Raw genomic sequence first — 22,633 nt, forward strand, 5'->3', positions numbered from 1 at the left:
CGTGCTGTCAGCGCAGACCGCAACATGGGGCTCACATTCATGAACCGTGAGATCATGACCAGAGCCGAACTCAAGATGGTTAAAACTGACTGAGCCACCCAGGTTTTCCCAGTTGAGTAGATTTTAAAAGCCTGGATTAGTACAGATTGTGATACTGTTTTCACAATTCGGGACATTTGGGAGACTGTATGACAGTTTTCTTTTTTATCATGTGTTTTAAATTTTAAATAATTGGATCTACTCATGCTGGTGACCAAAGCAAACACTAAAAATGAAAAATAAATGTTGGGTTGGTACTTGTCCCATTATCTTTAAACTTACAGAATCCATCTGGATATAAAATAATGTTTTGGCCATTCAGGATTCATGCTTTGAGTGGAAAAAACCTTGATGTTTTTGATGGATTTCTGTAAGTAAATAAGTTGCTCTTTTGCCTAAGACCAAAAGAGAACAGTTTCTGTTGCTAATAAAATTAGTTATTACTCAAAGCATATCTGTCTAGCTAAGTTAATGAAGTGATCTTCACTTGTTCCTCTTAAAAAAAAAAAAAAAGGCAAACAGGGCGCCTGGGTGGCTCAGTCGGTTAAGCGTCCGACTTCAGCTCAGGTCATGATCTCGTGGTCCTTGAGTTTGAGCCCCACATCAGGCTCTGTGCTGACACCTCAGAGCCTGGAGCCTGCTTAAGATTCTGTGTCTCCCTCTCTCTCTGCTCCTCCCCTGCTCTGTCTCTCAAAAATAAATAAACATTAAAAAAAAAAATACAAATACCTATTAACTCTTAATATGGTTTCTTTCTTCCTTTTTTTTATTTTTTAAAATTTATTTATTTTGAGAGAAGGAGCAGGAAAGGGGCAGAGAGGAGAGAGAGAATCCCAAGCAGGGATTTGGGGGCTCAATCCCACAGACCGCGAGATCATGACCTGAGCCAAAGTCAAGAGTCAGACCCTCAACTGAGTCACAAGGCACCCCAGTATGGTTTCTGTTGAAAGATCTTTGGTTGACCTCAGAACAACATAGGTTTTTGAAATGTGTGGGTCCACTTATATGTGTTTTTTTCTTTGATAAATATAGTACAGTACTGTAATTATGTTTTCCTTATGACTTTTAATTTTTAATTTTTTTTCAGGTTTTATTATTTTTATTTTTGAGAGAGAGAGCGAGCGAGCATGAATTGGGGAGGGGCCGAGGGAGAGAGGGGGACACAGAATCTGAAACAGATTCTGGGCTTCCAGCTCTCAGGAGCATGACGCAGGGCTCAAACTGTGGAATGGCTAGATCATGACCTGAGCCAAAGTCAGAGGCCCAATCTACTGAGCCACCCATGCACCCCTCCTTATGATTTTCTTAATAACACTTTTCTTTTCTCTAGCTTATTGTAAGAATATGTAGTGTATAATATATAAGTACATGTTCATCGATTGTTTATGTTATTGGTGAGGTTTCTGATCAACAGGAGACTATTAGTAGTTAAGTTTTTGGGGACTCAGAAGTTACACAGATTTTTAACTGCTTGGGGGATTGGTGTCCCTAACCCTTGTGTGTTATTCAAGGGTCAATTGTAGTTTAATTATTTTTGGAGAGAATTAAAAGGAGAATTTGGTTAAGTTCCAGAAAAGCATAGTTTTTCTAATGTAGGAGGTAGAAGTCATTTCAAAAACTTTCCAATTTGAAAAAAGTTCTCTCTCAACAGTAAGCTTACTAATTTTACTATTGTCATCATATCAGAGATCATTGGTCCTTATCCAGGGGTAAAAGTCAGTGTCCCCCCTGTCACTTAAAAAAATACGTGTTTGGTCTTACCTTAGACATTCTGATTTAATAGGTCTGTGGAGAGCTCTAGGTCTTTGTATTTAAAAGAAAAAACTACACAGGTGACTCTGATATGTAACCAGGATTGGAAACCCCAGTTTTGGGGGAACTTGGATTTTAATGATGATAAGTCACAGTATGCTCAACAGTGCTCATTTAAAATCCTCTAATTAGATTTTCTTTAAATATCTCATCTGTTTGTTTCCTCATATATGAAGGACACATACATGATTTGTATAGGTGCTAGTCTGATTTTCCTTTGCGGTTATGTGGGTTACTTTCCGCAGTAGGACTTTGCCTGAAATGAGAAGACTGATTTTGGACTTCTGTGTATCATGGACTTGTGATCCAGCAGTCTTCGCTTTTGGATACCTAGTGTTTTTCTCTCCAGGTAGAGCAGACTTAAATTTTTAAAAAAATAGCTTTGTTGAGATATAATTCACATACCATACAATTCACTCATTTTTAAAGTATCCAGTTCAGTGGTGTTTAGTATATTCATAGATATGTGCAGTCAGTTTTAGAGTATTTTCCTTATCTCAAGAAGAAACCCTGTATCCTTTGGCTATCAACCTCCTACACCCGTCTTTCTTCCCTCCCTTTCTGGGCCCTAAGCATCTTGCTGTCTCTCTAGATTTGCCTATCCTGGACAGTTCTTATCAATGGAATCATCTAAAATATGGTCTTTTGCAACTGGCTTCTTAGCAGAATGTTTCCAAGGTTTATCCATTTTGTAGTATAAGTACTTCATTTTGATTCCCTCTATAGTTTTTATTCCTGTTATAGGATGTGTCAGTTTTTTAATTGTGGTAGACTGTAGATAACAAAATTTACATCTTAACTATTTTTAAATGTATAATTCAATAATATTAAGTACATTTACACTGTTGTGCAGATCTTCAGAACTCTGTGTTTCAAAATTGAAACTTTATACAGTAGTCTTATCCATAAAGGATACATTCCAAGACTCCAGTGGATGCCTGAAAACGTAGATATTACCAAACTCTATATATACCATTTTTTCTTCTACATACAAAGCTATGATAAAGTTTAGTTTATGAATTAGGCATAGTAAGAGGTTGACAACAATATCTAATAATAGAAGTATTATAACAATATACTTTAATAAAAGTTATAGAAATTTCTCTTGAAATATCTTACTGTATTGTACTTCACCTTCTTGTGATGATATGAGATGATAAAATGCCTGTTTGATGAGATGAAGTAAGGTGAATGACATAGGCATTGTGATGTGGTGTTAAGCTACTCTCTTCTTTATTTCTTTTTTATTTTTTTTTTCAATGTTTATTTTTAGAGAGAGACAGAGCATGAGTGGGGGAGGGGCAGAGAGAGAGGGAGATACAGAATCCCAAGCAGGCTCCAGGCCCTGAACTGTCAGCACAGAGCCTGACATAGGGCTTGCACCCGCTGATTTCTGCCAAACACCACAGCCTGAGACTGAGCATCCAAGCGTGGGAGGCCGTCACCCACAATCCTGCAGAGAGAGAGAGAGAGAGAGAGAGAGAGAGAGAGAGAGAGAACAGAGAACGCCTTTGGCTCATTTGTGATCATGTGATGTTCAGTGTCATGTACTACTAGCATTGCAAGACATTGCTCATTTATCAAGTTAAAATTTATTAGAAATGTTTGTCTTGCAGAATACTCACAGAACAAGTTACTCGCAATCCGGGGGTTTACTGTAAAAGTTTTTGTATGGACGTGTTTTCCTTTCTCCTGTATGGCTACCCAAGAGTGAAATTGCTTGATCATGTGGAAACTATGTTTTACCATATGAGGAAATGCCAGACTGTTTTCTAAACTTGCTCTACCACTTTACATTCCATCAGCAGTATATGAGGATTTTGATTTCTCCGTGTCCTTGCCAACACTTGTTCTTAACTGACTGATTATAACCATACTAGTTAGTGAATGTGAAGTGATATCTTATAGTTTTGACTTGCATGTTCCTGATGATTCATGACATTGAACATCTTTTCATGTGTTTATTGACCGTTTGTGTATCTTCTTTGAACTGTCTATTCATATCCTTTGCCTATTTTTTAAATGAGATACTTGTCTTTTATTATTGAGTTGTAAGAGTTCTTTATATATTCTAAGTACAAATCTCCTATTGGTGACTTACAAACATATCCTCCCATTCCGAGTTCTCTTTTTACTTTCTAGATGATAGTCTTTGAAGCACAAAAGTTAATAATTTTGATGAAGTGCATCTTATCTTTTTCTTTTCTTTTTCAAATTTTTGATGTCATGTCTAAGAAGCTATTGCCAAATCTAAGGTTATTTACTCCTGTGTTTTTTCTAAGAGTTTTGAAGCTTTAGCTCTTATATTATCATGTATTTGACCCATTTTGAGTTAATTTTTGTGGTGTTGTGAGGTTAAGGGTTTAACTTCATTATTTTGCATGTAGTTAACCTGTTGTGTCAACACCTTTTTTGAACAGAACTTAATGATGTTGGCACCATTGTTGAAAACCAATTGGCCATAGAACTATAGTTTTATTCCTGGACTCTCAGTTCTGTTCCACTGATGTCTATCTTTATGCCAGTATCTCATTGTCCTGGTTACTTTGGCTTTGTGATAAGTATTAAAATCAAGAAGCTTGAACCTCCAGTTTGTTTTGTTTTGTTTTCTTTTTCAGGATTGTTATGGATGTTTCTGGTTCCATATGAATTTTGGGATCAGTTTTTCGGTGTCTCCAGAAAAGTCAGCTGGCATTTTGATAGGAATTGTGACTCTGTATCAGTTTGGGAAGTATTACAGTCTTAACGATAGTAATTGTGTTATGATCCATGAACATGGAATGTTTTTTCATTTACTTAGATCTTTAATTTCTTTCACCAGGATTTTTGTAGTTTTCAGAGTATAAGTTTTAAGTTTTGCTTTTAATGATATTGTAAGTAGAATTGTTTTTTTAACCTCATTTTCAGGTTTTATTTCTTTAGGTCTTTTTTCCCCCCTCCCTGTTCTTCAGATTGGGTACTTTTATTCCTCTCATCTTTAAATTCACTTATGCTTTGTCTGATATTTCCATTCAGATGTTAGGCCCACTCTGATTTTTAAAATTTCAGATTCTGTATAGTTCAGTCCAGATCTACTTTTCTTTTTTTTTTAAATGCCTTTATTGGCATATTTTGCACATCATATAATTCACCCTTTACAAGTATATGGTTCTTTCAGCTTCTTTTTTATAGTTTCTGTTTCTTTCTTTCTTTTTTTTTTTAACTTTAATTTTTTTTTTTTTTTTATTTTGAGAGTGAGCATGAGCAGGGGAGGGGCAGAGAGGGAGAGAGAATCCCAAGCAGGCTCCCTATGGTCAACTTGGAGTCGTATGTAGGACTCAAACCCACAAAGCACGAGATCATGACCTGAGCCAAAGCCAAGAGTCAGATGCTGGGGCACCTGGGTGACTCAGTCGTTCAAGGTGTCCGACTTTGGCGGTCTGTGAGTTTGAGCCCCGCGTTGGGCTCTGTGCTGATGGTTTGGAGCCTGGAGCCTGCTCTGGATTCTGTGTCTCCCTCTCTCTCTGCCCCTCCCCTGCTCACACACTCTGTCTATCTCTCTCTTAAAAAGAAACATTAAGAAAAAAAAACTTAAAAAAAAAAAAGAGTGTGACACTTAACCGAATGAGCCACCCAGGTGCCCCTATGGTTTGTTTCTTTATTGAGGTATTCTATATTCTCATTGTGACAGTATCTTCCTTATTAACCATTATTAAACTCGCTGTTTAAAAATCATGTGTTCTAATTCTAACATCTGGGTCATCTCAGAGTTGGTCTTCCTTAATTTTTTTTTGAGAGTGGGATACATTTTTTGATTCTTTGTATGTTGCTTAATTTTGAATTCTGCCCCTCACGTGATAAATGCTATATATATTGTTTAGGCTGGATTCCGTTATATTCTTCGAAAAAAGATTTGGGTTTGATTCTTTCTTTTTTTGCTTGTTTTAGCAGGCATTTAATTATGTGAAACTCAAATTGCAATTCCTCTGAGATGGGCAACAGCTCAAATCTCACTTCACTTTTTAGCTTTAGCTGGACTGTTTGGAGTCTGCCATGTGCTCACATAGTTTATAATTAAGCTAGAGTTTTGGCTGAGGTTTCACAGAATTTGGGTCTTCTCTCTGGCTCTCTCTTTTTTGGGTTTTCTTTACCTTTCAGTGGCTATAGTGAACTTTAACTCTTTTTCCTCTAGTTCCTCAAACTAGAAAGACTGGAGGCTCTTTTTTTTTTTTTAATGTTAGAGGAAGAACATGAGCAGGGGAGAAGGGGCAGAGAGAGAGAGAGAGAGAGAGAGAGACAGAATTCCAAGCAGGTTCTGCACTGCCAGCGCAGAGCCCAGTGCAGGACTGGAACTCACAAGCCATGAGATCATGACCTAAGCTAAAATCAAGAGTCAGGCACTTAACCAATTGAGCCATCCAGGTGCCCCAAGTATGCAACTCTTGATCTCAAGGTCGTGAGTTCAAGCTCCATGATGGGTGTGGAGAATGGATGAATGAATAAGTAAATAAGATTGGTTTATTTCCATAAGCATGAATCTCCTTTTATATATACTTGATAATTGATAGTGGGGCAATGGTGGGATCTCAGTGAAAATTCCTAGAATGTTTTGTTAGCGAGAACACTATTTTTCTTTTTAATGTTTATTTATATTTGAGAGAGATAGTACGTGAATGGGGAGGGGCAGAGAGAGACAGAAAGAGAATCTGAAACAGGTTCGAGGCTCTCATCTGTCAGCACAGACCTGACGCAGGGCTCGAATTCACGAGCTGTGAGATCATGACGTGAGCTGAAGTTGGATACTTCACCGACTGAGCCACCCAGGTGCCCCTAGAACACTATTTTTCAATCATAGTCAGATAACAGAGTTTATGACATGTTCAGATTGTGAGTATGATTTGTTTTATTGTCAGGAGGGGTGGTTTTTGTTTGTTTTTAAATGTTTATTTATTTTGAGAGAAAGTGCATGTGTTAGCAGGGGAGGGGCAGAGAGAGGTAGGGAGAGCATCCCAAGCAGACTCGGTGCTGTCAGCACAGATCCTGACGTGGGGCTCGGTCCCATGAACCGTGAGATCGTTACCTGAGCCGAAATTAAGAGTTGGACTTTGACTGAGCCACCTCCTGAGAGGGGTGTTTTAATAGTTAAAATTTTTTTACTTTTAATCAAGTTTGATCTTCACTGATTAGAAAACTTCTTACCTGATTTGGAGGAAATGTATTTCTTTTCTGTTTAAAGGTGAAGTGGATCCTAAAGAGAGGATAGCACGCCAACGGAAACTATTACAAAAGAAACTTGGTCTTAATATGGGAGAAGCCATTGGAATGAGTACTGAAGAACTCTTCAATGATGAAGATCTGGATTATACTCCAACTTCAACAGCCCTTGTAAACAAACAACCTGTAGGTAAAATCTTTGGTTATTTGACTGCAAGTAATACAAGCGTTTTGCTTCATCTTGCCATGTTATTGCAATGAAAAAAAAATGCTGTTGCTCATTGCGGCTTGTTCCACCATAATTTAGTATTTAGTGTCTTCATAAATTGGATTTCTGGTAACAGATCCTAAAGAGACAGAAGTTCAGCCTACCTTATAAACTCTGGATTGACTGTTAGATAAAAGCTGTGGTGGGCCTTTTGGAGCCACTGCTATTGAGAGATCCCAGTTGCACCAATTGCTTTTTCCTTTGTTCTTCAGTGGAAAAAAAAAAAAAAAGAGTAAATGTTTGAGAGAGTAGAGGATAGTAAGGGCTAGTATGATATTAGAAATCTTTAGAGCAGTGATTTATTATTCTATTTGGCAAAGCAACAGATATGATAAGAAAATTTTCAAACAATGAAAAAAGGTATACAATATGAAGTAAAAAGTTTTTAATAATTGATGGACATGCATGTCCCCATGCCCCACAGGCAACCCTTCATGAACTACTTGTACATGCAGACACAAGTATTTGTATTTTAAGCCATATTTATCTTTTCCCATTTCATGTAGCTGAATATATCAGTATATACAGATCATGTATTTTTTTGATAGCTTCATTCTCTTTTGTTCTATGGATGTACCATAATTTTGCTCTGTATTTCTCCCTTTTCTCCATTCTTCAAATTCCCATTGGATGCTCGCAAGCTGCTGCTGCTTTTTTAACGTCCCAAACTGCTTAAGCTCCAGTAAAAAAGCTGTGGCTCTCTCCTAAGAAAAATTCACATGCAACTGAAATACTAACATTCAAGGGGGTTGGTATTCTTTCCTTTTGCCACTGCAGTATCTTTTTAGAGTTTCCTGGTCCTTATTAAGAATTCCTGCTTTGCAGTCATGAAACCCTTATCTTGTTTTTCTTTTGGCCTTTTCCTTTATACTGGTTCTCTAAACCATCAGAATTTTCGAACCTTTCTTTAGGGTTAATGGAGTATGTGTTGATGAATAACTTTTGCAGACAAAAAAAAAAAAAGAACATTCCTGAGGAAAAAAGAAGAGTATAAAGAGGCAGAAAATATGACAACTATAAAAGAAACAGAAAGAAATGAGGTGCAAAGAGAAGCATGAGGTGTAAATAAAAAATAAAAATAGAATAAAGGAGAACAAAAATGTAGTAATGTGATTATAGTGTGGTTATTGTGTATGGTATAAGAAAAAAGATGAGCCAAGTATATTAGAGAAGATAGGGTATGGACAGAATAGTTGTATGTAGGATGGGCAGCAGAGACTTTGAGGTTTGTGAGATCCAAGTTGGGTTGGCGTTATATGTCATGGACCTTTGGGAGGAGGTGCTTAATGTTACTTGTTGCCATAGGTTTATCATTGCTTGTATATGCGCCATTGGTCTCTGGACTAAGACCATAGCGGGGTATCCATACCAGTGACCCAGATTAGTGGTCAAAGTGAATTTTAGTTGAATCTTAAATCAGTTAAGGGCAGAAAGGATTTTTAGGCTTGAGCTGAAAGCATTTCTGTCTCACAACCTTTATAATGTCTCCCATGAATGGAAAAGATAGCAAAAACAGTAGATAGTGATGGCTTAAGAGAAAAGGAGCAATATGAGTTAAGCTGACTATAGGATGCTGGATCACTTATGCCTATAATTTTTTTTCAATAGGTGATATTGAAATTAATATTAATTATTTATTAATATTAATTAATAGTCTTTATTCCTACAACTTTAGGGTGGTATTACAGTTTTTTTGTTTGTTTTGTTTTTATTTTAAATCCAATATAATTAATATACAGTGTTATTAGTTTTGGGTGTACAATGTATTGATTCAATAATTCTATGTTACTTGGAGTTAAGGTAAGTGTACTCTTAATCTTTTTCACCTGTTTCACCCATTCCTCCACCCACCTCCCCTCTGGTACCATCAATTTGTTCTCTATGATTAAGAATCTGTTTTTTGGTTTTTCTTTTTCTTTTTTTTGTTTTGTTTCTTAAAGTCCACATATGAGTGAAATCATGGTGATTGTCTTTCTCTGACTTATTTTGCATAGTGTTATACTCTAGATCTATCCAGTTGTTGCAAATCGCAAGATTTTGTTCTTTTTTATGGCTGAGTAATATTCCACTGTATCTGTGTACCACCACATCTTTATTACTGTGGTCATTTTGAAGTATCACCTTTTCAAAACCCTATCTGTGGGTTATGATCATACATTTGTGCTACATCGGTGACAAAAAAAGTTAAGAAACATACAAACATCTGCTGAGAATTGGAAGAATAGGAAATAAGGAATAAAAGAGTGAAATTGTGGTAATAACCATATAACAGAATAGCATGAAGCTGTCAAACTGTGGTCAGTTTGGATATAGTGAAATTTATAGACTTAGTACTGTTCTGAGGCTGTGGGTATTTATTTTAACTTCAAAAGTTCAAACTCAGCATTCTTTTATTCTTTTAGACTCTCCAGGCAGCTGAATTGATTGACTCAGAATTTCGAGCAGGAATGAGCAGTAGACAAAAGAACAAAGCTAAAAGAATGGCCAAGTTATTTGCAAAACAGAGATCCAGAGATGCAGTGGAAACTAATGAAAAGAGGTAGTAATTTTTTATTTTGTGCTTATTCATTTAAAACAGTGATGCTTTATAGATTAAATTTGTGTCTGCCTGTTTTTTAAAAACATTTGCTGACATTGTCTTTAGCTGTGGAGTACCATTTGGATTGTTTTGCTCAATTGTCAGAGATTATTTATTATTACTAGGGACTAGGACAGCTTCCCCAGAATAAGCCACATATGCAGATTTATTTTTCCTTACCAATTATGACCTTTGATTGGGGGCTGAAGATCTTCTGAGGGAAGTGCATTCCAGGCAGAGGGAACAAATGTAAATGCCTTAATCATAGACTATTCAAGAAACAGAAAGAAAGGCAGTATATCTAGGATGAGTAGACGGAGGTGAGGGTAGGACCGAGTGAAGTCAGAGAGGTGGTCTAAGGGCCACAAGTTTGTTTTTGTTTTTGTTTTAATGTTTATGTTTGAGAGAGAGAGAGAGAGAGAGAGAGACAGTGTAAGGGGAGAAGGGGCAGAGAGAGGAAGACACAGAATCCGAAGCAGGCTCCAAGTTCTGACCTGTCAGCACAGAGCCTGACATGGGGCTCGAACCCACGAACTGCGAGATCATGACTTGAGCCGAAGTCGGACGCTTAACCAGCTGAGCCACCCAGGCGCCCCAAAGGGCCACAAGTTAAGAATATTGATTAGTATAGAACTGTCACAGTGTTACATCATCTGTCTTTTAGCCTGGTGGCTAGACCAAATAGGAGGTAGTAATCCAAGTTTATTTACTTAATCTTGTAGGAAAGAACTCTGGATAAAATCACTGTCCACATTTTTTTAATGAATTAATAAAAGTGGTATCTGTGTATGGTCTGGAACAGCATTTCTAAAAGAGTGGTTCAAAACAACCTTGTTCAGAAGCACTTTGAGGGGTGTGTTAAAATGCAGATTTTCATTTTCATTTAACAGAGCTGAATGGGGCATTCATTAAAATGCCCCATTCAGCTCTGTTAAATCAGAATCTTTTATGGTGTTCTAGAAATGTTTGAGTAATTAAACACATGAAAACTTACAAAGTTTTTTTTGCAGATGACAGGACCTTTTGTTTTTTCCGTTTATAAATATAAAGCTAAAATGTAAGTGTTTTATAGTATTTATTTAAAAACTAGGTGCACAGGGAGTAAATAATAAACATCTACTCGGTATAAATTTTTACTTGTTAAGTTGTTCAGTATGAAATTTTAATTGAACTTCATTAAACTACAGGGTTTTTTAAGTAAACAACTTATTAGAATTGTATATAGTAACCTAATAGATTTCTGTTGGCTTTATTTGTATAAGCACTTTTACCCAAATATTTGAATATAGAAATAGTAGACTTTATTTTTCATTCATTACACAAATATTTACTGAATACCTTCTGAGTGCTAGATACTGTTCTAAGCCTTTACGATGCATTGGTGAATAAAATAGATAATTCTGCCTTCACGGAGCTTACATTCTGGAGGAAGAAATGAATAAGGGAGAAGATAAATAAGTAGAGGCATCTGGCTGGCTCAGTTGGTAGAGCATGCAACTCTTGATCTTAGGGTTATAAGTTCAAGCTCCATGTTGGGTGTAGAGATTACTTAAACATAAAATCTTTTTTTTTTTTTTTTTAAAGAGGATAAGTAGGAGTGCCTGGGTGGCTCAGTTGGTTAAGCATCTGACTTCAGCTCAGGTCATGATTTCACAGTTCATGAGTTGGAGCCCCACATCGGGCTCTGTGCTGATAGCTCAGAGCCTGAGCCTGCTTCAGATTCTGTATCTCCTTCTCTCTCTACCTCACCCCCTGCTCACACTCTGTCTCTCTCTCTCTCTCCCTCTTTCTCAAAATAAATAAACGTTAAAAAAAAAAAGAAGGTAGGAGCACCTGGGTGTCTTAGTTGGTTGAGTTTCACTTTGGCTCAGGTCATGATCTCGTGGTTCGTGATTTCAAGCCCCACATCAGGCTCTGTGCTGACAGGTCAGAGCCTGGAGCCTACTTCAGATTCTGTGTCTCCCTCTTTCTCTACCCCTCCCCATCTTACGCTCTGTCTCTTTCTCGCAAAAATAAATAAACATTAAAAAAAATTAAAAGATAAGTAAATATATATATGTATGTATACACACACATATATGTATATATGCATATATCATGTTAATGATAAGAGTTAAGTAGGAAAAAGATAAAACAAGGAAGGAACATGTGAAATGTGTTGTGGGGAGAAAATTTGAAATTTTAGATAAGGATAGTCAGGGAGGGATTCACAGAAGTGACTTTTCTTGAAAGATCTGAAAGGAGTGAGGATACGAGTCCTATGAATATTTGGAAAAGACATTCCAAATAGAGGGAACATAAGGGCAAATGTCTGGAAGGAGAAAAATGCTTAACAAGTTCAAGGAGAGTAAGGTGGCCAACCAGTGTTTCTAGATTGGAGAGAATTAGGGGAAGAGTAATAGAGAATGAGACTGAGGAAGGTTAGATTTCTTTCATCACATTTATTTGTTTGTTTGTTTGTTTGTTTATATAAGTCTGTTTTAAGAGATAGCACAAGTGGGGGAGAGGCAGAGAGAGGGGGAGAGAGAATCCCAAGCAGGCTCCGCACTATCAGCGAAAAGCCTAAGAGCCTGATGTGGGGCTCAGACTCATGAACCACAAGATCATGACCTGAGCTGAAACCAAGAATTGGACACTTAACCAACTGAGCCACCTAGGTGCCCCTCTTTCATCACCTTTAGAAAAAATGGTTGGCCAAATAAGTCACATTATTAAGATACGGGGGATATTTTAGAAAATAGTGCTGTATGTACCTCAACTGTGCTGATTGTCCTTTCTGTTAATACTGAATAAAGTGGTTTTGTCTTCTCATTTGTTATGTTTTATTATTACGCTAGCCTCAATATTTTTTTTCTAGTCATAAAGTAACATTTCTTCAGATTTTCTGGACACATTTTTCATTGGTCATTTATCTCTTTTTTTTAAAGAGCTAGTAGGACTACAGTGTGTTACTCAGTGTATTAGTTTCCTCTAGGGTAGAAAAGCCTAGAAAAGTTAAGCTGGGCCAGATTTAGGTTGTTAGGCCAAGGGAGTTTAAAATGAAAAGGAGAAGAGCTGGTTGAAGAGAGGAAGAAAGAAAGACTGTTAAATTTGTGATTGAGTTTGAAAGCAAGAATTCATGAACCTATTTTACATTCATTAGTGAGAGTAGGGGAATATATTCTGCTCAGAACTTTTTACATGGTTGATCTTACTTATTTGATATACGAAGTTTTAAGTAAACCATGAATGTGGCAAAACAAGTGCTCATATGATGTATTCTTTTACATTCACTGTGGTTCACATTATTCTTTATTCACTTTTTAAAATGGTGACTTTTATTTTTTAGCAATGATAGCACTGATGGGGAACCAGAAGAAAAGAGACGAAAAATAGCAAATGTTGTTATTAATCAGTCTACAAATGATTCCAAAGTTTTGATTGATAATATTCCAGACAGTTCTTCCTTACTTGAAGAGGTACTATTGAAATACCCTAAAGTGTCTTTTGAAATTGTTTATAATTTTTTTATACTGATGTGTCAGTAGGTAATAATCTATCCATTGAGAGAAATTTTATTGTATCTTTACTTCATTAGTAAAAATTTTAATTATTATAATTTTTAAAGCATGTTTTTACTAGACCTACAAATAAATACACTTTTATTAAGTTACTTAAATGGTTAGCATAAAACAGACCTTTTGAATTAGTAGTAATTCTGTTTTTCTTATTCAGACAAATGAATGGCCTTTAGAAAGCTTTTGTGAAGAACTTTGCAATGACCTTTTTAATCCTTCCTGGGAGGTAAGATTTCTTCATTACAGCTTCTCTCAGCTCTATTTTTTTTTTTTTTTTTTTTTTTGCTAATGAAGGGAACCATGTGAAACATCATTTTTTTTTTAGGGTCCCTATTCCCACTGATCTGGGCACTTCATATCACTCACCTTCTAAGTGGAAAACTTTAGACTGATTTTCACCTTTCATACCCTTTTTGATCATATATCTTTAGAGAACTATTAGTTTCTTTTCATTTTTTTAGCTGTGGTATAAAGACTTGCGTATCTCTACCAAATAGTAAAAACTTCCTTTTTAAGAGGACAATTTGATTAAGAGTAATAGTTTCCAAACCAGCTTTTTAGTCTCAGAAATATTTCTTCAGAGAAAATCTTGATCATCTCCCAGCATGTTAAAAGAGATGAAAGTGAGGTTCCTCTGATTGAAGTTGAGGGTTGGTGGTCTCAAAGCATTCTGTCCTACTTCGGTTGGCTTCTGGGTAATTTAAAACCACTGCTGTGGAATACCTTTTAGTGGTCTTTCTGCTCCTTGATGTACATCTGTTTAAAGTTATTCAAGTGTTAACTTAAATTGGGTCTTGAATAAGTAAGTGGGTGGGTGAGGTGCCAGTGGTCTGTTTCCTCCCTTCCAGATGATGCTTCAGAATGCTGTAGGGTGACAGTGAAGCATTAGTCATGAGACAGTTGAATTGTCTTCCTTTCACATTTATACTGGTATCTTTGGAACTTAGTTTTAATATATATATTTCTAAAATATTGATGTTGGAGCTATAGGGAACAACATGATTCTTTCCTCACTTTTGCTGGGGATAATGCTAACTGCAGGTAAAAGGTAGGGAAATCATAGCCAAATAGATTAATATCTCAGAAGGATGTTAGGGTAGTTATTTTCCTAGCTTGATTTTAAAAAAATTCAACATAACCAAAATTGTGAAACTAATGCATGTAATTTTTCTTGGATAGCAGAAGAACACGTGTTTTTGAAGTGCCACTTTAGTTTATTCTGATTTCTTAAAAATCTAGAATCCCTTTTTCATATTGAAGAAAAGTTAAACTCAGTTTCTTAAGCATTTAACCTTTGACATTTGCGTCTTGTTTGTTTTTAGGTTCGGCATGGTGCAGGCACTGGACTTCGGGAAATCCTTAAAGCTCATGGAAAAAGTGGTGGTAAAATGGGAGATAGCACTTTAGAAGAGGTAAGTGTAGTAAAGGATCAGTTATCAACAGATTTTAGTAGTTTGCTTCTTTTCTCAAGACAGGGAAGTTACAGAGTTGTGCCATGACATAGAAATGAGAAATAAATAAATATAGAAAGGTAAATATGAGGAAAAATGTTTAAAGGTTAGGAGGAAGTCTGTTTATTAACAGAAAGAATGAGTTCATGGGAAAGATTTGTTCAGAAACACTGAGTGGAAAAATATATAAGAGCAAGATACAAAAAATTGGAAAGTAGAGTAGCAGGTGTAAGAAGATAGTTTAGAGGTCATTGAGCAATGTGACTGGTGTAGCATGAGACACAGGTAATAGGATAGATAATAGATACATGACAGATATAATTGAAATTAGAGCAACCTTTAGTAGTTTCTTAATTTCTCTTAGAGTGCAAGTAACATAATAGAATTCATGAATCTTAAAGATCTTGGTGTAGTATATTTGAACCTAATTAATCAATAAACACGATGTGGTTAATATTAAAGGTAGTAATTGGAACTTTTCTGTATTTTGGTTGTTGTTCCTACAGCAAAACCCGTCTGTACCAATATTTTAGTTTTGATTTTGGACTTAATGTGTCCCCAACCCCCAATACAAAGTATGATTTTGGTAATTAAAAATGATTGTTTTAACAGATGATTCAGCAGCATCAAGAGTGGTTGGAAGACTTAGTTATTAGACTCCTTTGTGTTTTTGCATTAGACAGATTTGGAGACTTTGTTTCTGATGAAGTAAGTATCACCTAAGGGAGGCTTTGTCCGATCAAATTTCAAATTCAACAAAATATGTTTTTTTGTAAATGAGTTTTCTTCCTTTCTTATTCATAGGTTGTGGCACCAGTTCGTGAAACTTGTGCTCAGACATTAGGTGTGGTGTTAAAACACATGAATGAAACAGGAGTTCATAAGACTGTGGATGTGCTTCTTAAATTACTTACTCAAGAACAATGGGAAGTTAGACATGGTGGTCTGCTAGGAATAAAGTATGCTTTGGCAGTTCGTCAGGTAAACACTTCAGGTTTTGAAGCATGTATGGGAGAGGTTTTTTCCCTCTTATTTTTATTGTATGAAATGACCTTAGATTCTTAGTGTTACAGATGAGCCAGCATTTCAAGATTTGCCTTCTTGAGGTAGTAGCTTAGAGATAGGTGGTACTGTAAGAATTTCAGTACAAATCAAAAGATGGTTCATTAGGTTTGAATACTTGTTCCTGTTTCATAGGAAGACCGATTCTCAGGGTGATTCCTTGTGTATGATCCCAGAAATAGACTCTGGGGGCTGGCTCTATTTAGGGAGGTTGAAAGGAGAATAGATTGAAGTATGGAGAGCAGGAAGTAAGGAGAGCTTTTCCTGCCCTTTTCTCTCACACCCCTTTTGGTTGTCATTAGTGTTGAATAAGAAATAGAAATTGAGGGTCCAGCATAGCGGTATGTATCTGTATGTATTCACGCAGGGAGTTCATAGTTTTACCTCGAAAACATCTGATGGTTTAAGTCACATTTAATAGATACTTGATACTGTTGTGGTTTTTCAAATGGGATTAGTTACAAATAGACTTCTGTTGTTGTTTTTCTTTTTTGTTTATGTGATTCTTTTTTAATAAAGATTGGGACTTTTAAAAAAAATGTTTTATTTATTTTTGAGAGAGAAAGAGAGCAAGAGAGAGTGAGTGTGAGCGGGGAAGGGGCAGAGAGTAAGGGAGACACAGAATCTGAAGCAGGCTCGAACTTCTGAGCTGTCAGCATGGAGCCCGATGCGGGGCTCAAACTCAAGAACCGCGAGATCATGACCTGAGCCGAAGTCAGATGCTTAACTGACTGAACCACCCAGGTGCCCCTAAAGGTTGGGATTTTTGGGGCACGGGGCTGGTTCAGTTGAAGAACATGTGACTCTTGATCCTGGGGTCATGAGTTTGAGCCCCACGTTGGGTATAGAGATTACTTAAATAAATACGTAAACTTAAAAAAAGATTGGGACTTGTGCTTTCGTATGGTAAATTTAATAAAACAAATTTTAAGCACAATAATTGCATTACAGAAAATTAATCTGTTTTGATGTACTGTTTTACAGGATGTAATTAATACTTTATTGCCTAAAGTTTTAACTAGAATAATTGAAGGACTTCAGGACTTTGATGATGATGTCAGAGCTGTTGCTGCAGCATCATTAGTACCTGTGGTAGAAAGCCTTGTTGACCTTCAGACACAGAAGGTAAATTAAATATTTTTGCATTTTCTTCTATAGAGCTTGTTTACACTTGGGTATAGAGTATTAGGAAAAACAGTCAGTATTTTTTTCTCCTTCATTCTCCAATTTTTTAAAAGATTTTATTTATTTACGTATTTATTTTTTTAATATGAAATTTATTGTCAAATTGGTTTCCATACTGAAGATTTTATTTTTAAGTAATCTCTGCATTCAATGTGGAGCTTGAACTTAGAACCTCAAGATTGAGAGTCACATGCTCAGCCAGCCAGACATCCTGTCCTCCCATTTTTCATATAACAGATAGTCCTCTGACATATACAATCTTAATTATATATTATTCTTGGAATAGTGAATTTTGTCTATTAATCTACTTCCCCTTTGTGTACAGAGTATATAAGGAACTTACTTGAGAAGAAAGCAACCATTTCTTTCTTTTACTCCTGGTTTTTAGACATATGGGATTTGTGTTTGTTTTGATTTTGGTTTTGGCTTTAAGTTGTTTTAATCTGGTCTCATTTTTTGAAATGCCTTTTTTAAGGTCTTTCTTTTTTATTATCAAAACCATAACATGTATACAGCATTTGGAAGTGCAGCAAGCAGTATTTATTTAAAAACTCAAAAACTAAATTTATCTTTTCATGATGACTAGTGTCGTTTTAAGTATTTTAGTTTACAGAGAAGGTCATGTCTGGTGTATGTATACTATATTGTTTTCCAATTTTAGATTTTTACATAAAATAAGAGTATTGGCTATCTTATTTCCTGAATTCTCCCTCCCGTTCTAAGCCTGGGTATGAAGGGAAGTGCCAAAGTAGAGTTGAGTGGCATTTAAAGAGGGGTAGAGAATTACTAAAGGCAAATAATGTCTCCTCTTTAATTTTGCTCAAAACTGACACTATCCAAGGGCATGGGGATTGTATATGTTTTTGAATCAGTAGTGACTACAATTTTGCATGACTTGTGAGTATATTGTGTAAAATAACTGTTTTCTTAAAAACTGATCCTGTAGGTACCATTCATTATAAATACACTATGGGATGCTCTTCTGGAACTAGATGATCTTACTGCTTCAACAAATAGTATTATGACTCTTCTTTCATCCTTATTAACTTATCCTCAGGTCCAACAATGCAGGTAATTATTTGTAGTTAGTAAAGCAAAAAATGTTTACGTACATTTCCAGATAATCCTAAAAATAAAATAGTTTGGCATTTTTAAGTACAGCACTTAAAGTGAGTTGGCAATGCCAAAGACTACTATTTTCAAATTGGCCTTTTCTTTACTCTCTAGCCACCAGCATAGTTGGGGCAGGAGCTTAAAAAGGTCATGTTTATCCTTGGGGTACTTTGGTTATATAATTCTTCATTTTGTTCATCCTGTGATAGTTAACTTCAAGAATTTAATCATTGCATATTATTTTCATATCCAGTCCGAATACAGAACATTAGCTTTAGAGACATTTAGCTAATAGAATTATCATTGAACATCAGCATTACATTTTCCAAAATCTGCTCCTCAGTGAACTTTTTCTTTGTAATGTTCATTTCAACTCTTGGTCTTGATTTCAGTAATTATCAGGAAGGGAATAATACATAATAATGCAGTATAATGTCCAAAGACAGAGGTTGAGTGAAGCCAAAAACATAAATCAAAAAGTGTCACCTATTTTCCTGTCCTGATACTTGAAATAAAGTTCAGCTAATTAATGTATTCCCTACCTGTTAGATTGCCTCCTGAATAATACTATTTCTATTAATAGTTTCTTTGGAGATACAGAAGAAAAAATTCACATGCAACTTTAAAAATCACAGATGAGAAAATTAATTACTGTTCTTAGCCTAGAGAGGATGTTTAGTGAATGTGCATATGCTCATGATTATAAATGATTTCTGGCTCTGTAAATCTATTTCTAATGAAAATCATAGGTGGATTAAAAACATGTTCAGAATGTTTCAAGTAATACTGGCCCTGCTGAGAGTACTTCAGGGTGAATTTAGGGCAGTAGGACAACCTACAAGTTGGAATTGCAAAATAAATGCCTGTAAAAGCAAACGAAGAGAAAAATTGGTAGTGCATTTATGGGATTTCCTAATATTCAGGTATTTCAATTAGTAGTGAAAGCTATAGGGATTAAATGTGTTCATCTGTGTGAAAGCCCTTCTCAAGCTGCAGAATGCAAGAGTTTTTAATTACCCTAAATCAGAAGTTGGTAAACTTTTTCTGTGAAAGCCCAGATAGTGGTATTTTTGGTTTTGTGGGTTATATGGTCATTGTCAAAACTACTCAACTTTGCCATTGTAGCTCAATAGTAGCCATAGACAACGCATAAGGAATGAATATGGCTGTGTTCCAGTAAACCTTTATTTAAAAACAGGGTGATGTGGGTTTGGATTGTGAGCCTGTGTTAACCACTGTCCTAAATAAAGGGTTTAGGACTTAAAAAAACAAACAAACAAAAAAAAACTTTGAGTAGTGTCAGGAAAGCTAGATAATGTAAGGAAATGAAAGAAGTAGTAAAAATTCTGTTAATTCAGAAATAATGTATGAAATACAATAATGTGTGAAATAATGTAGCTTGTATGTATTTATTTTTCAAAATTGCCCTGTTAGGAAATTTGCTTCACATATTATGATATTTGGCAGATACTTTCCAGCTATGTAAGAAGAAATGCAGCATGTCATTTGGAGCATGAACAGTTAAAAGTTACTCTATTAACAAGACCTTATTATAATACTTTTACATAGTTTGAGTCTGTTTTTTTGTCTCTGTTCATGTGTTTAATAATTTTGTAAGTAAATTTACTAAACATGTAAATAAATGTGAGAAGAGATGTTCATACAAACCTGCAAGTGATGAAAATAATGCTAAAATATAGACCTGAGGGTAACCACAAAAGAACATATAGTTAACACCTGCCATATTCTTTTTTATTCATGCCTTTTTCTAGAGTTATATATTTCAAATGCTATTTCTAAATCATTTCCTAATTCAAGGTAGTTTTTATAAATGACTCATGGATATGACAGGAATTCTATGGTCCAAGTTGTTAGCCTAGAAGTGGCTTTGCTTGCTTTTCCATTTAAATTCTAATTGTGAGAAGGAAGATAATCTGAGTTTTCCTAACTTTAGTAATGCTAAATCAGGATGACAGATTTCGAAGCTATTACCATGCCACCTCTTGCTCATTTGATAATGTGGCAGAGATGACCCCAATGGGGAATATAAGTTATGTGCATCTAATGGTTACTGATTGGGGTTAGCCATGGGAAAGAAGAAAAAATTAATCTTGATTTTGTGTAGCCTACCAGTTAAGACACATGTTCCATTTTCCTAAGAACAGATTGAAAAAAGGGCAGCTATATTGGAAAGTTCTACTTTGACAAAGGTAATTTGTGGCATTAGTACCATAGAACTTAATGTTGATATTTATGACTGCATTTGCTCTGGGTATTCTGGTGCTATAATAACAGTTTTGAATGAGGATGTTAAATGAACGTTCATATGAAAATACTACCTTTTTAGAATTTATTCATCAAAAAAGGTATGAGGTCTACAGGGACATATTTAGAAAATGAATCAATAGAATTTCAACTGAAAATGAGTAAGCCTAATTTGTGTCTTGTTTATTAGTATTCAGCAGTCACTCACAGTTCTAGTTCCACGTGTCTGGCCTTTTTTGCATCACACTATATCATCAGTTCGAAGAGCAGCATTGGAAACTCTATTTACGTTATTATCAACACAGGACCAGGTAAGAACTAATAACTATGTGTAGTGATGCTGAAATTACATAGAATAATTTTATAAACTCAATCAGTCTGGTTACCTTTGCTACATATCCAAAGATCAGGAGGATGCTGGGCCTAGTAGAAATGGTATGGTGACCATGTAGACATATAAAAATATAATCACCATGAGGGCAGAAATATTTTAATATTTTGTTCTAGGTCATATTCCCAGCACTTGGACTAGTGCTTAACACATAGGAGGCCTTCAGCAAATATTTGTTGAGTGAAAGATCAATCGAATAATCTCTTTGTCTCAGAGATCTATTATTCAGTCTTAGCTTGCTTCATGTGGTTGTCAGATAGGTAGTTGGCAGAACATATCCCAGGTTAGGAGGCTACATTTGGAGCTCTACAGTATGACTTCTAAAGAGTGATGATGAAATTACTAGGCACTTGCCTCGCTTAAGAATTAATCTTAAGCACATGGTATTTCCAAGGATAGTAAACATCAGAAGTCACAACATGAAGTGCCTAGAGAGATCATTCAGGTAATATCAGTATGTGAATGGAGTCTGTGCTGACCTAAGGAATCTTTGCCCTGCCTTTTAAAGACTTGACATTTCTATTTTTAAAGTAACTATAGGTCAAACGAAATACTAGAACATAGGGAAGTATCATAATCCATTCTTAGGACATGCTGTTATTTGTTGGCACTACAGTTTGAGCCAGGGATCTTTAAAAAGCAGTGGGTTTTTGTGTTTGTTTTGTTTTTTTAAGACGGTAGATTCTAGGATGGGTAAATGTCTCTCTTATGTTCACTAACCACACATTTCTTCGTGAACTAGAAATATTCCATGTAGACTTGCTTTAATCTGCAGCATGGGATTGTATTGTACTTCTTTGAATCAGTGTCTATAAATTTTGTTTGCTGTATTTTTTTATTTGATCTAATCAGAATCTTCTGAGGTCTATCATCAGGTGTGTTTTATAATCCTCATTTGATGAGGCATGGGCTGATAAGACACACTGGCATGGGTTGTTTTGAATTTTCACTTCATTTTTGTTTTGTGGTTTTTGTCTAAATGTTTTTGGTGTAAGGTTAAATTTGCTTTGGTTAATCCTCTTAAAGTTAACAGATTTCCTTATTTCATGTTATTGTTTTTCTAACAGATTTACTTTTAAGAGCAGTTTTAGGTTGACCAAAATATTGAGTGAAAAGTATGTAGTTCGTATATGCCTCCATATTCCCCCACCCACACTTTTCCCTATAGTTAACATCTTGCATTAGTGTAGTACATTTCTTATGCTTGGTAACCAATATTCATCCATTATTATTAAGTAAAGTCCATAGTTTATATTAGGGTTCACTCTTCATACTGTTTTGTATGGGTTTTGGCAAATGCACAGTGGTATGTATCTACCATTACAGTATCAAATAAACTAGTTTCACTGCCTTAAAAAAAAATGCCTGTGCTCCACTTAAGTACCCCTCTTTTCCTCCTTCTGGATTCTTAACAGTCACTTACCTTTTTTAAGTCTCCATAGTTTTACCTTTTCCAGAATGTCAAATAGTTGAGAGTCATGCAATATGTAGCCTTTTCAGATTGGCTTCTTTCACTTAGCAATGTGAAATTAGGTTTCTTTATGTCTTTTTGTGACTCGATGGATCATTCCTTTTTATCACTGAATAATGTTCCATTGTATGGGCATACCACAGTTGATTTACTCACTTATTGAGGATATCTTGGTTGCTTCCTGTTTTGGACAATTATGAATAAAGTTGTAAACATTCATGTGCAGGTTTTCGTATGGGCACAAATTT

At 35.6% G+C, this 22,633-nt stretch overlaps 1 protein-coding gene across 2 annotated transcripts in view; it reads left to right on the top strand.

The window, feature by feature from the left end:
- The window catches only part of BTAF1 (B-TFIID TATA-box binding protein associated factor 1), a 119,773-nt gene that overhangs the window by 23,739 nt on the left and 73,401 nt on the right, over positions 1-22,633 (top strand). For both annotated transcript variants that reach the window (XM_047825206.1, XM_047825207.1), the window contains 10 exons: positions 7,067-7,230; positions 9,715-9,851; positions 13,219-13,348; positions 13,605-13,673; positions 14,770-14,859; positions 15,511-15,606; positions 15,703-15,879; positions 16,945-17,085; positions 18,092-18,216; positions 20,714-20,834. In XM_047825206.1, the coding sequence (XP_047681162.1) occupies positions 7,067-7,230; positions 9,715-9,851; positions 13,219-13,348; positions 13,605-13,673; positions 14,770-14,859; positions 15,511-15,606; positions 15,703-15,879; positions 16,945-17,085; positions 18,092-18,216; positions 20,714-20,834 (1,250 nt within the window). The remainder of the gene's footprint in view (positions 1-7,066; positions 7,231-9,714; positions 9,852-13,218; positions 13,349-13,604; positions 13,674-14,769; positions 14,860-15,510; positions 15,607-15,702; positions 15,880-16,944; positions 17,086-18,091; positions 18,217-20,713; positions 20,835-22,633) is intronic.

Source organism: Prionailurus viverrinus, chromosome D2 (assembly GCF_022837055.1).
Source record: "Prionailurus viverrinus isolate Anna chromosome D2, UM_Priviv_1.0, whole genome shotgun sequence".
In the NCBI taxonomy this organism is placed as follows: domain Eukaryota; kingdom Metazoa; phylum Chordata; class Mammalia; order Carnivora; family Felidae; genus Prionailurus; species Prionailurus viverrinus.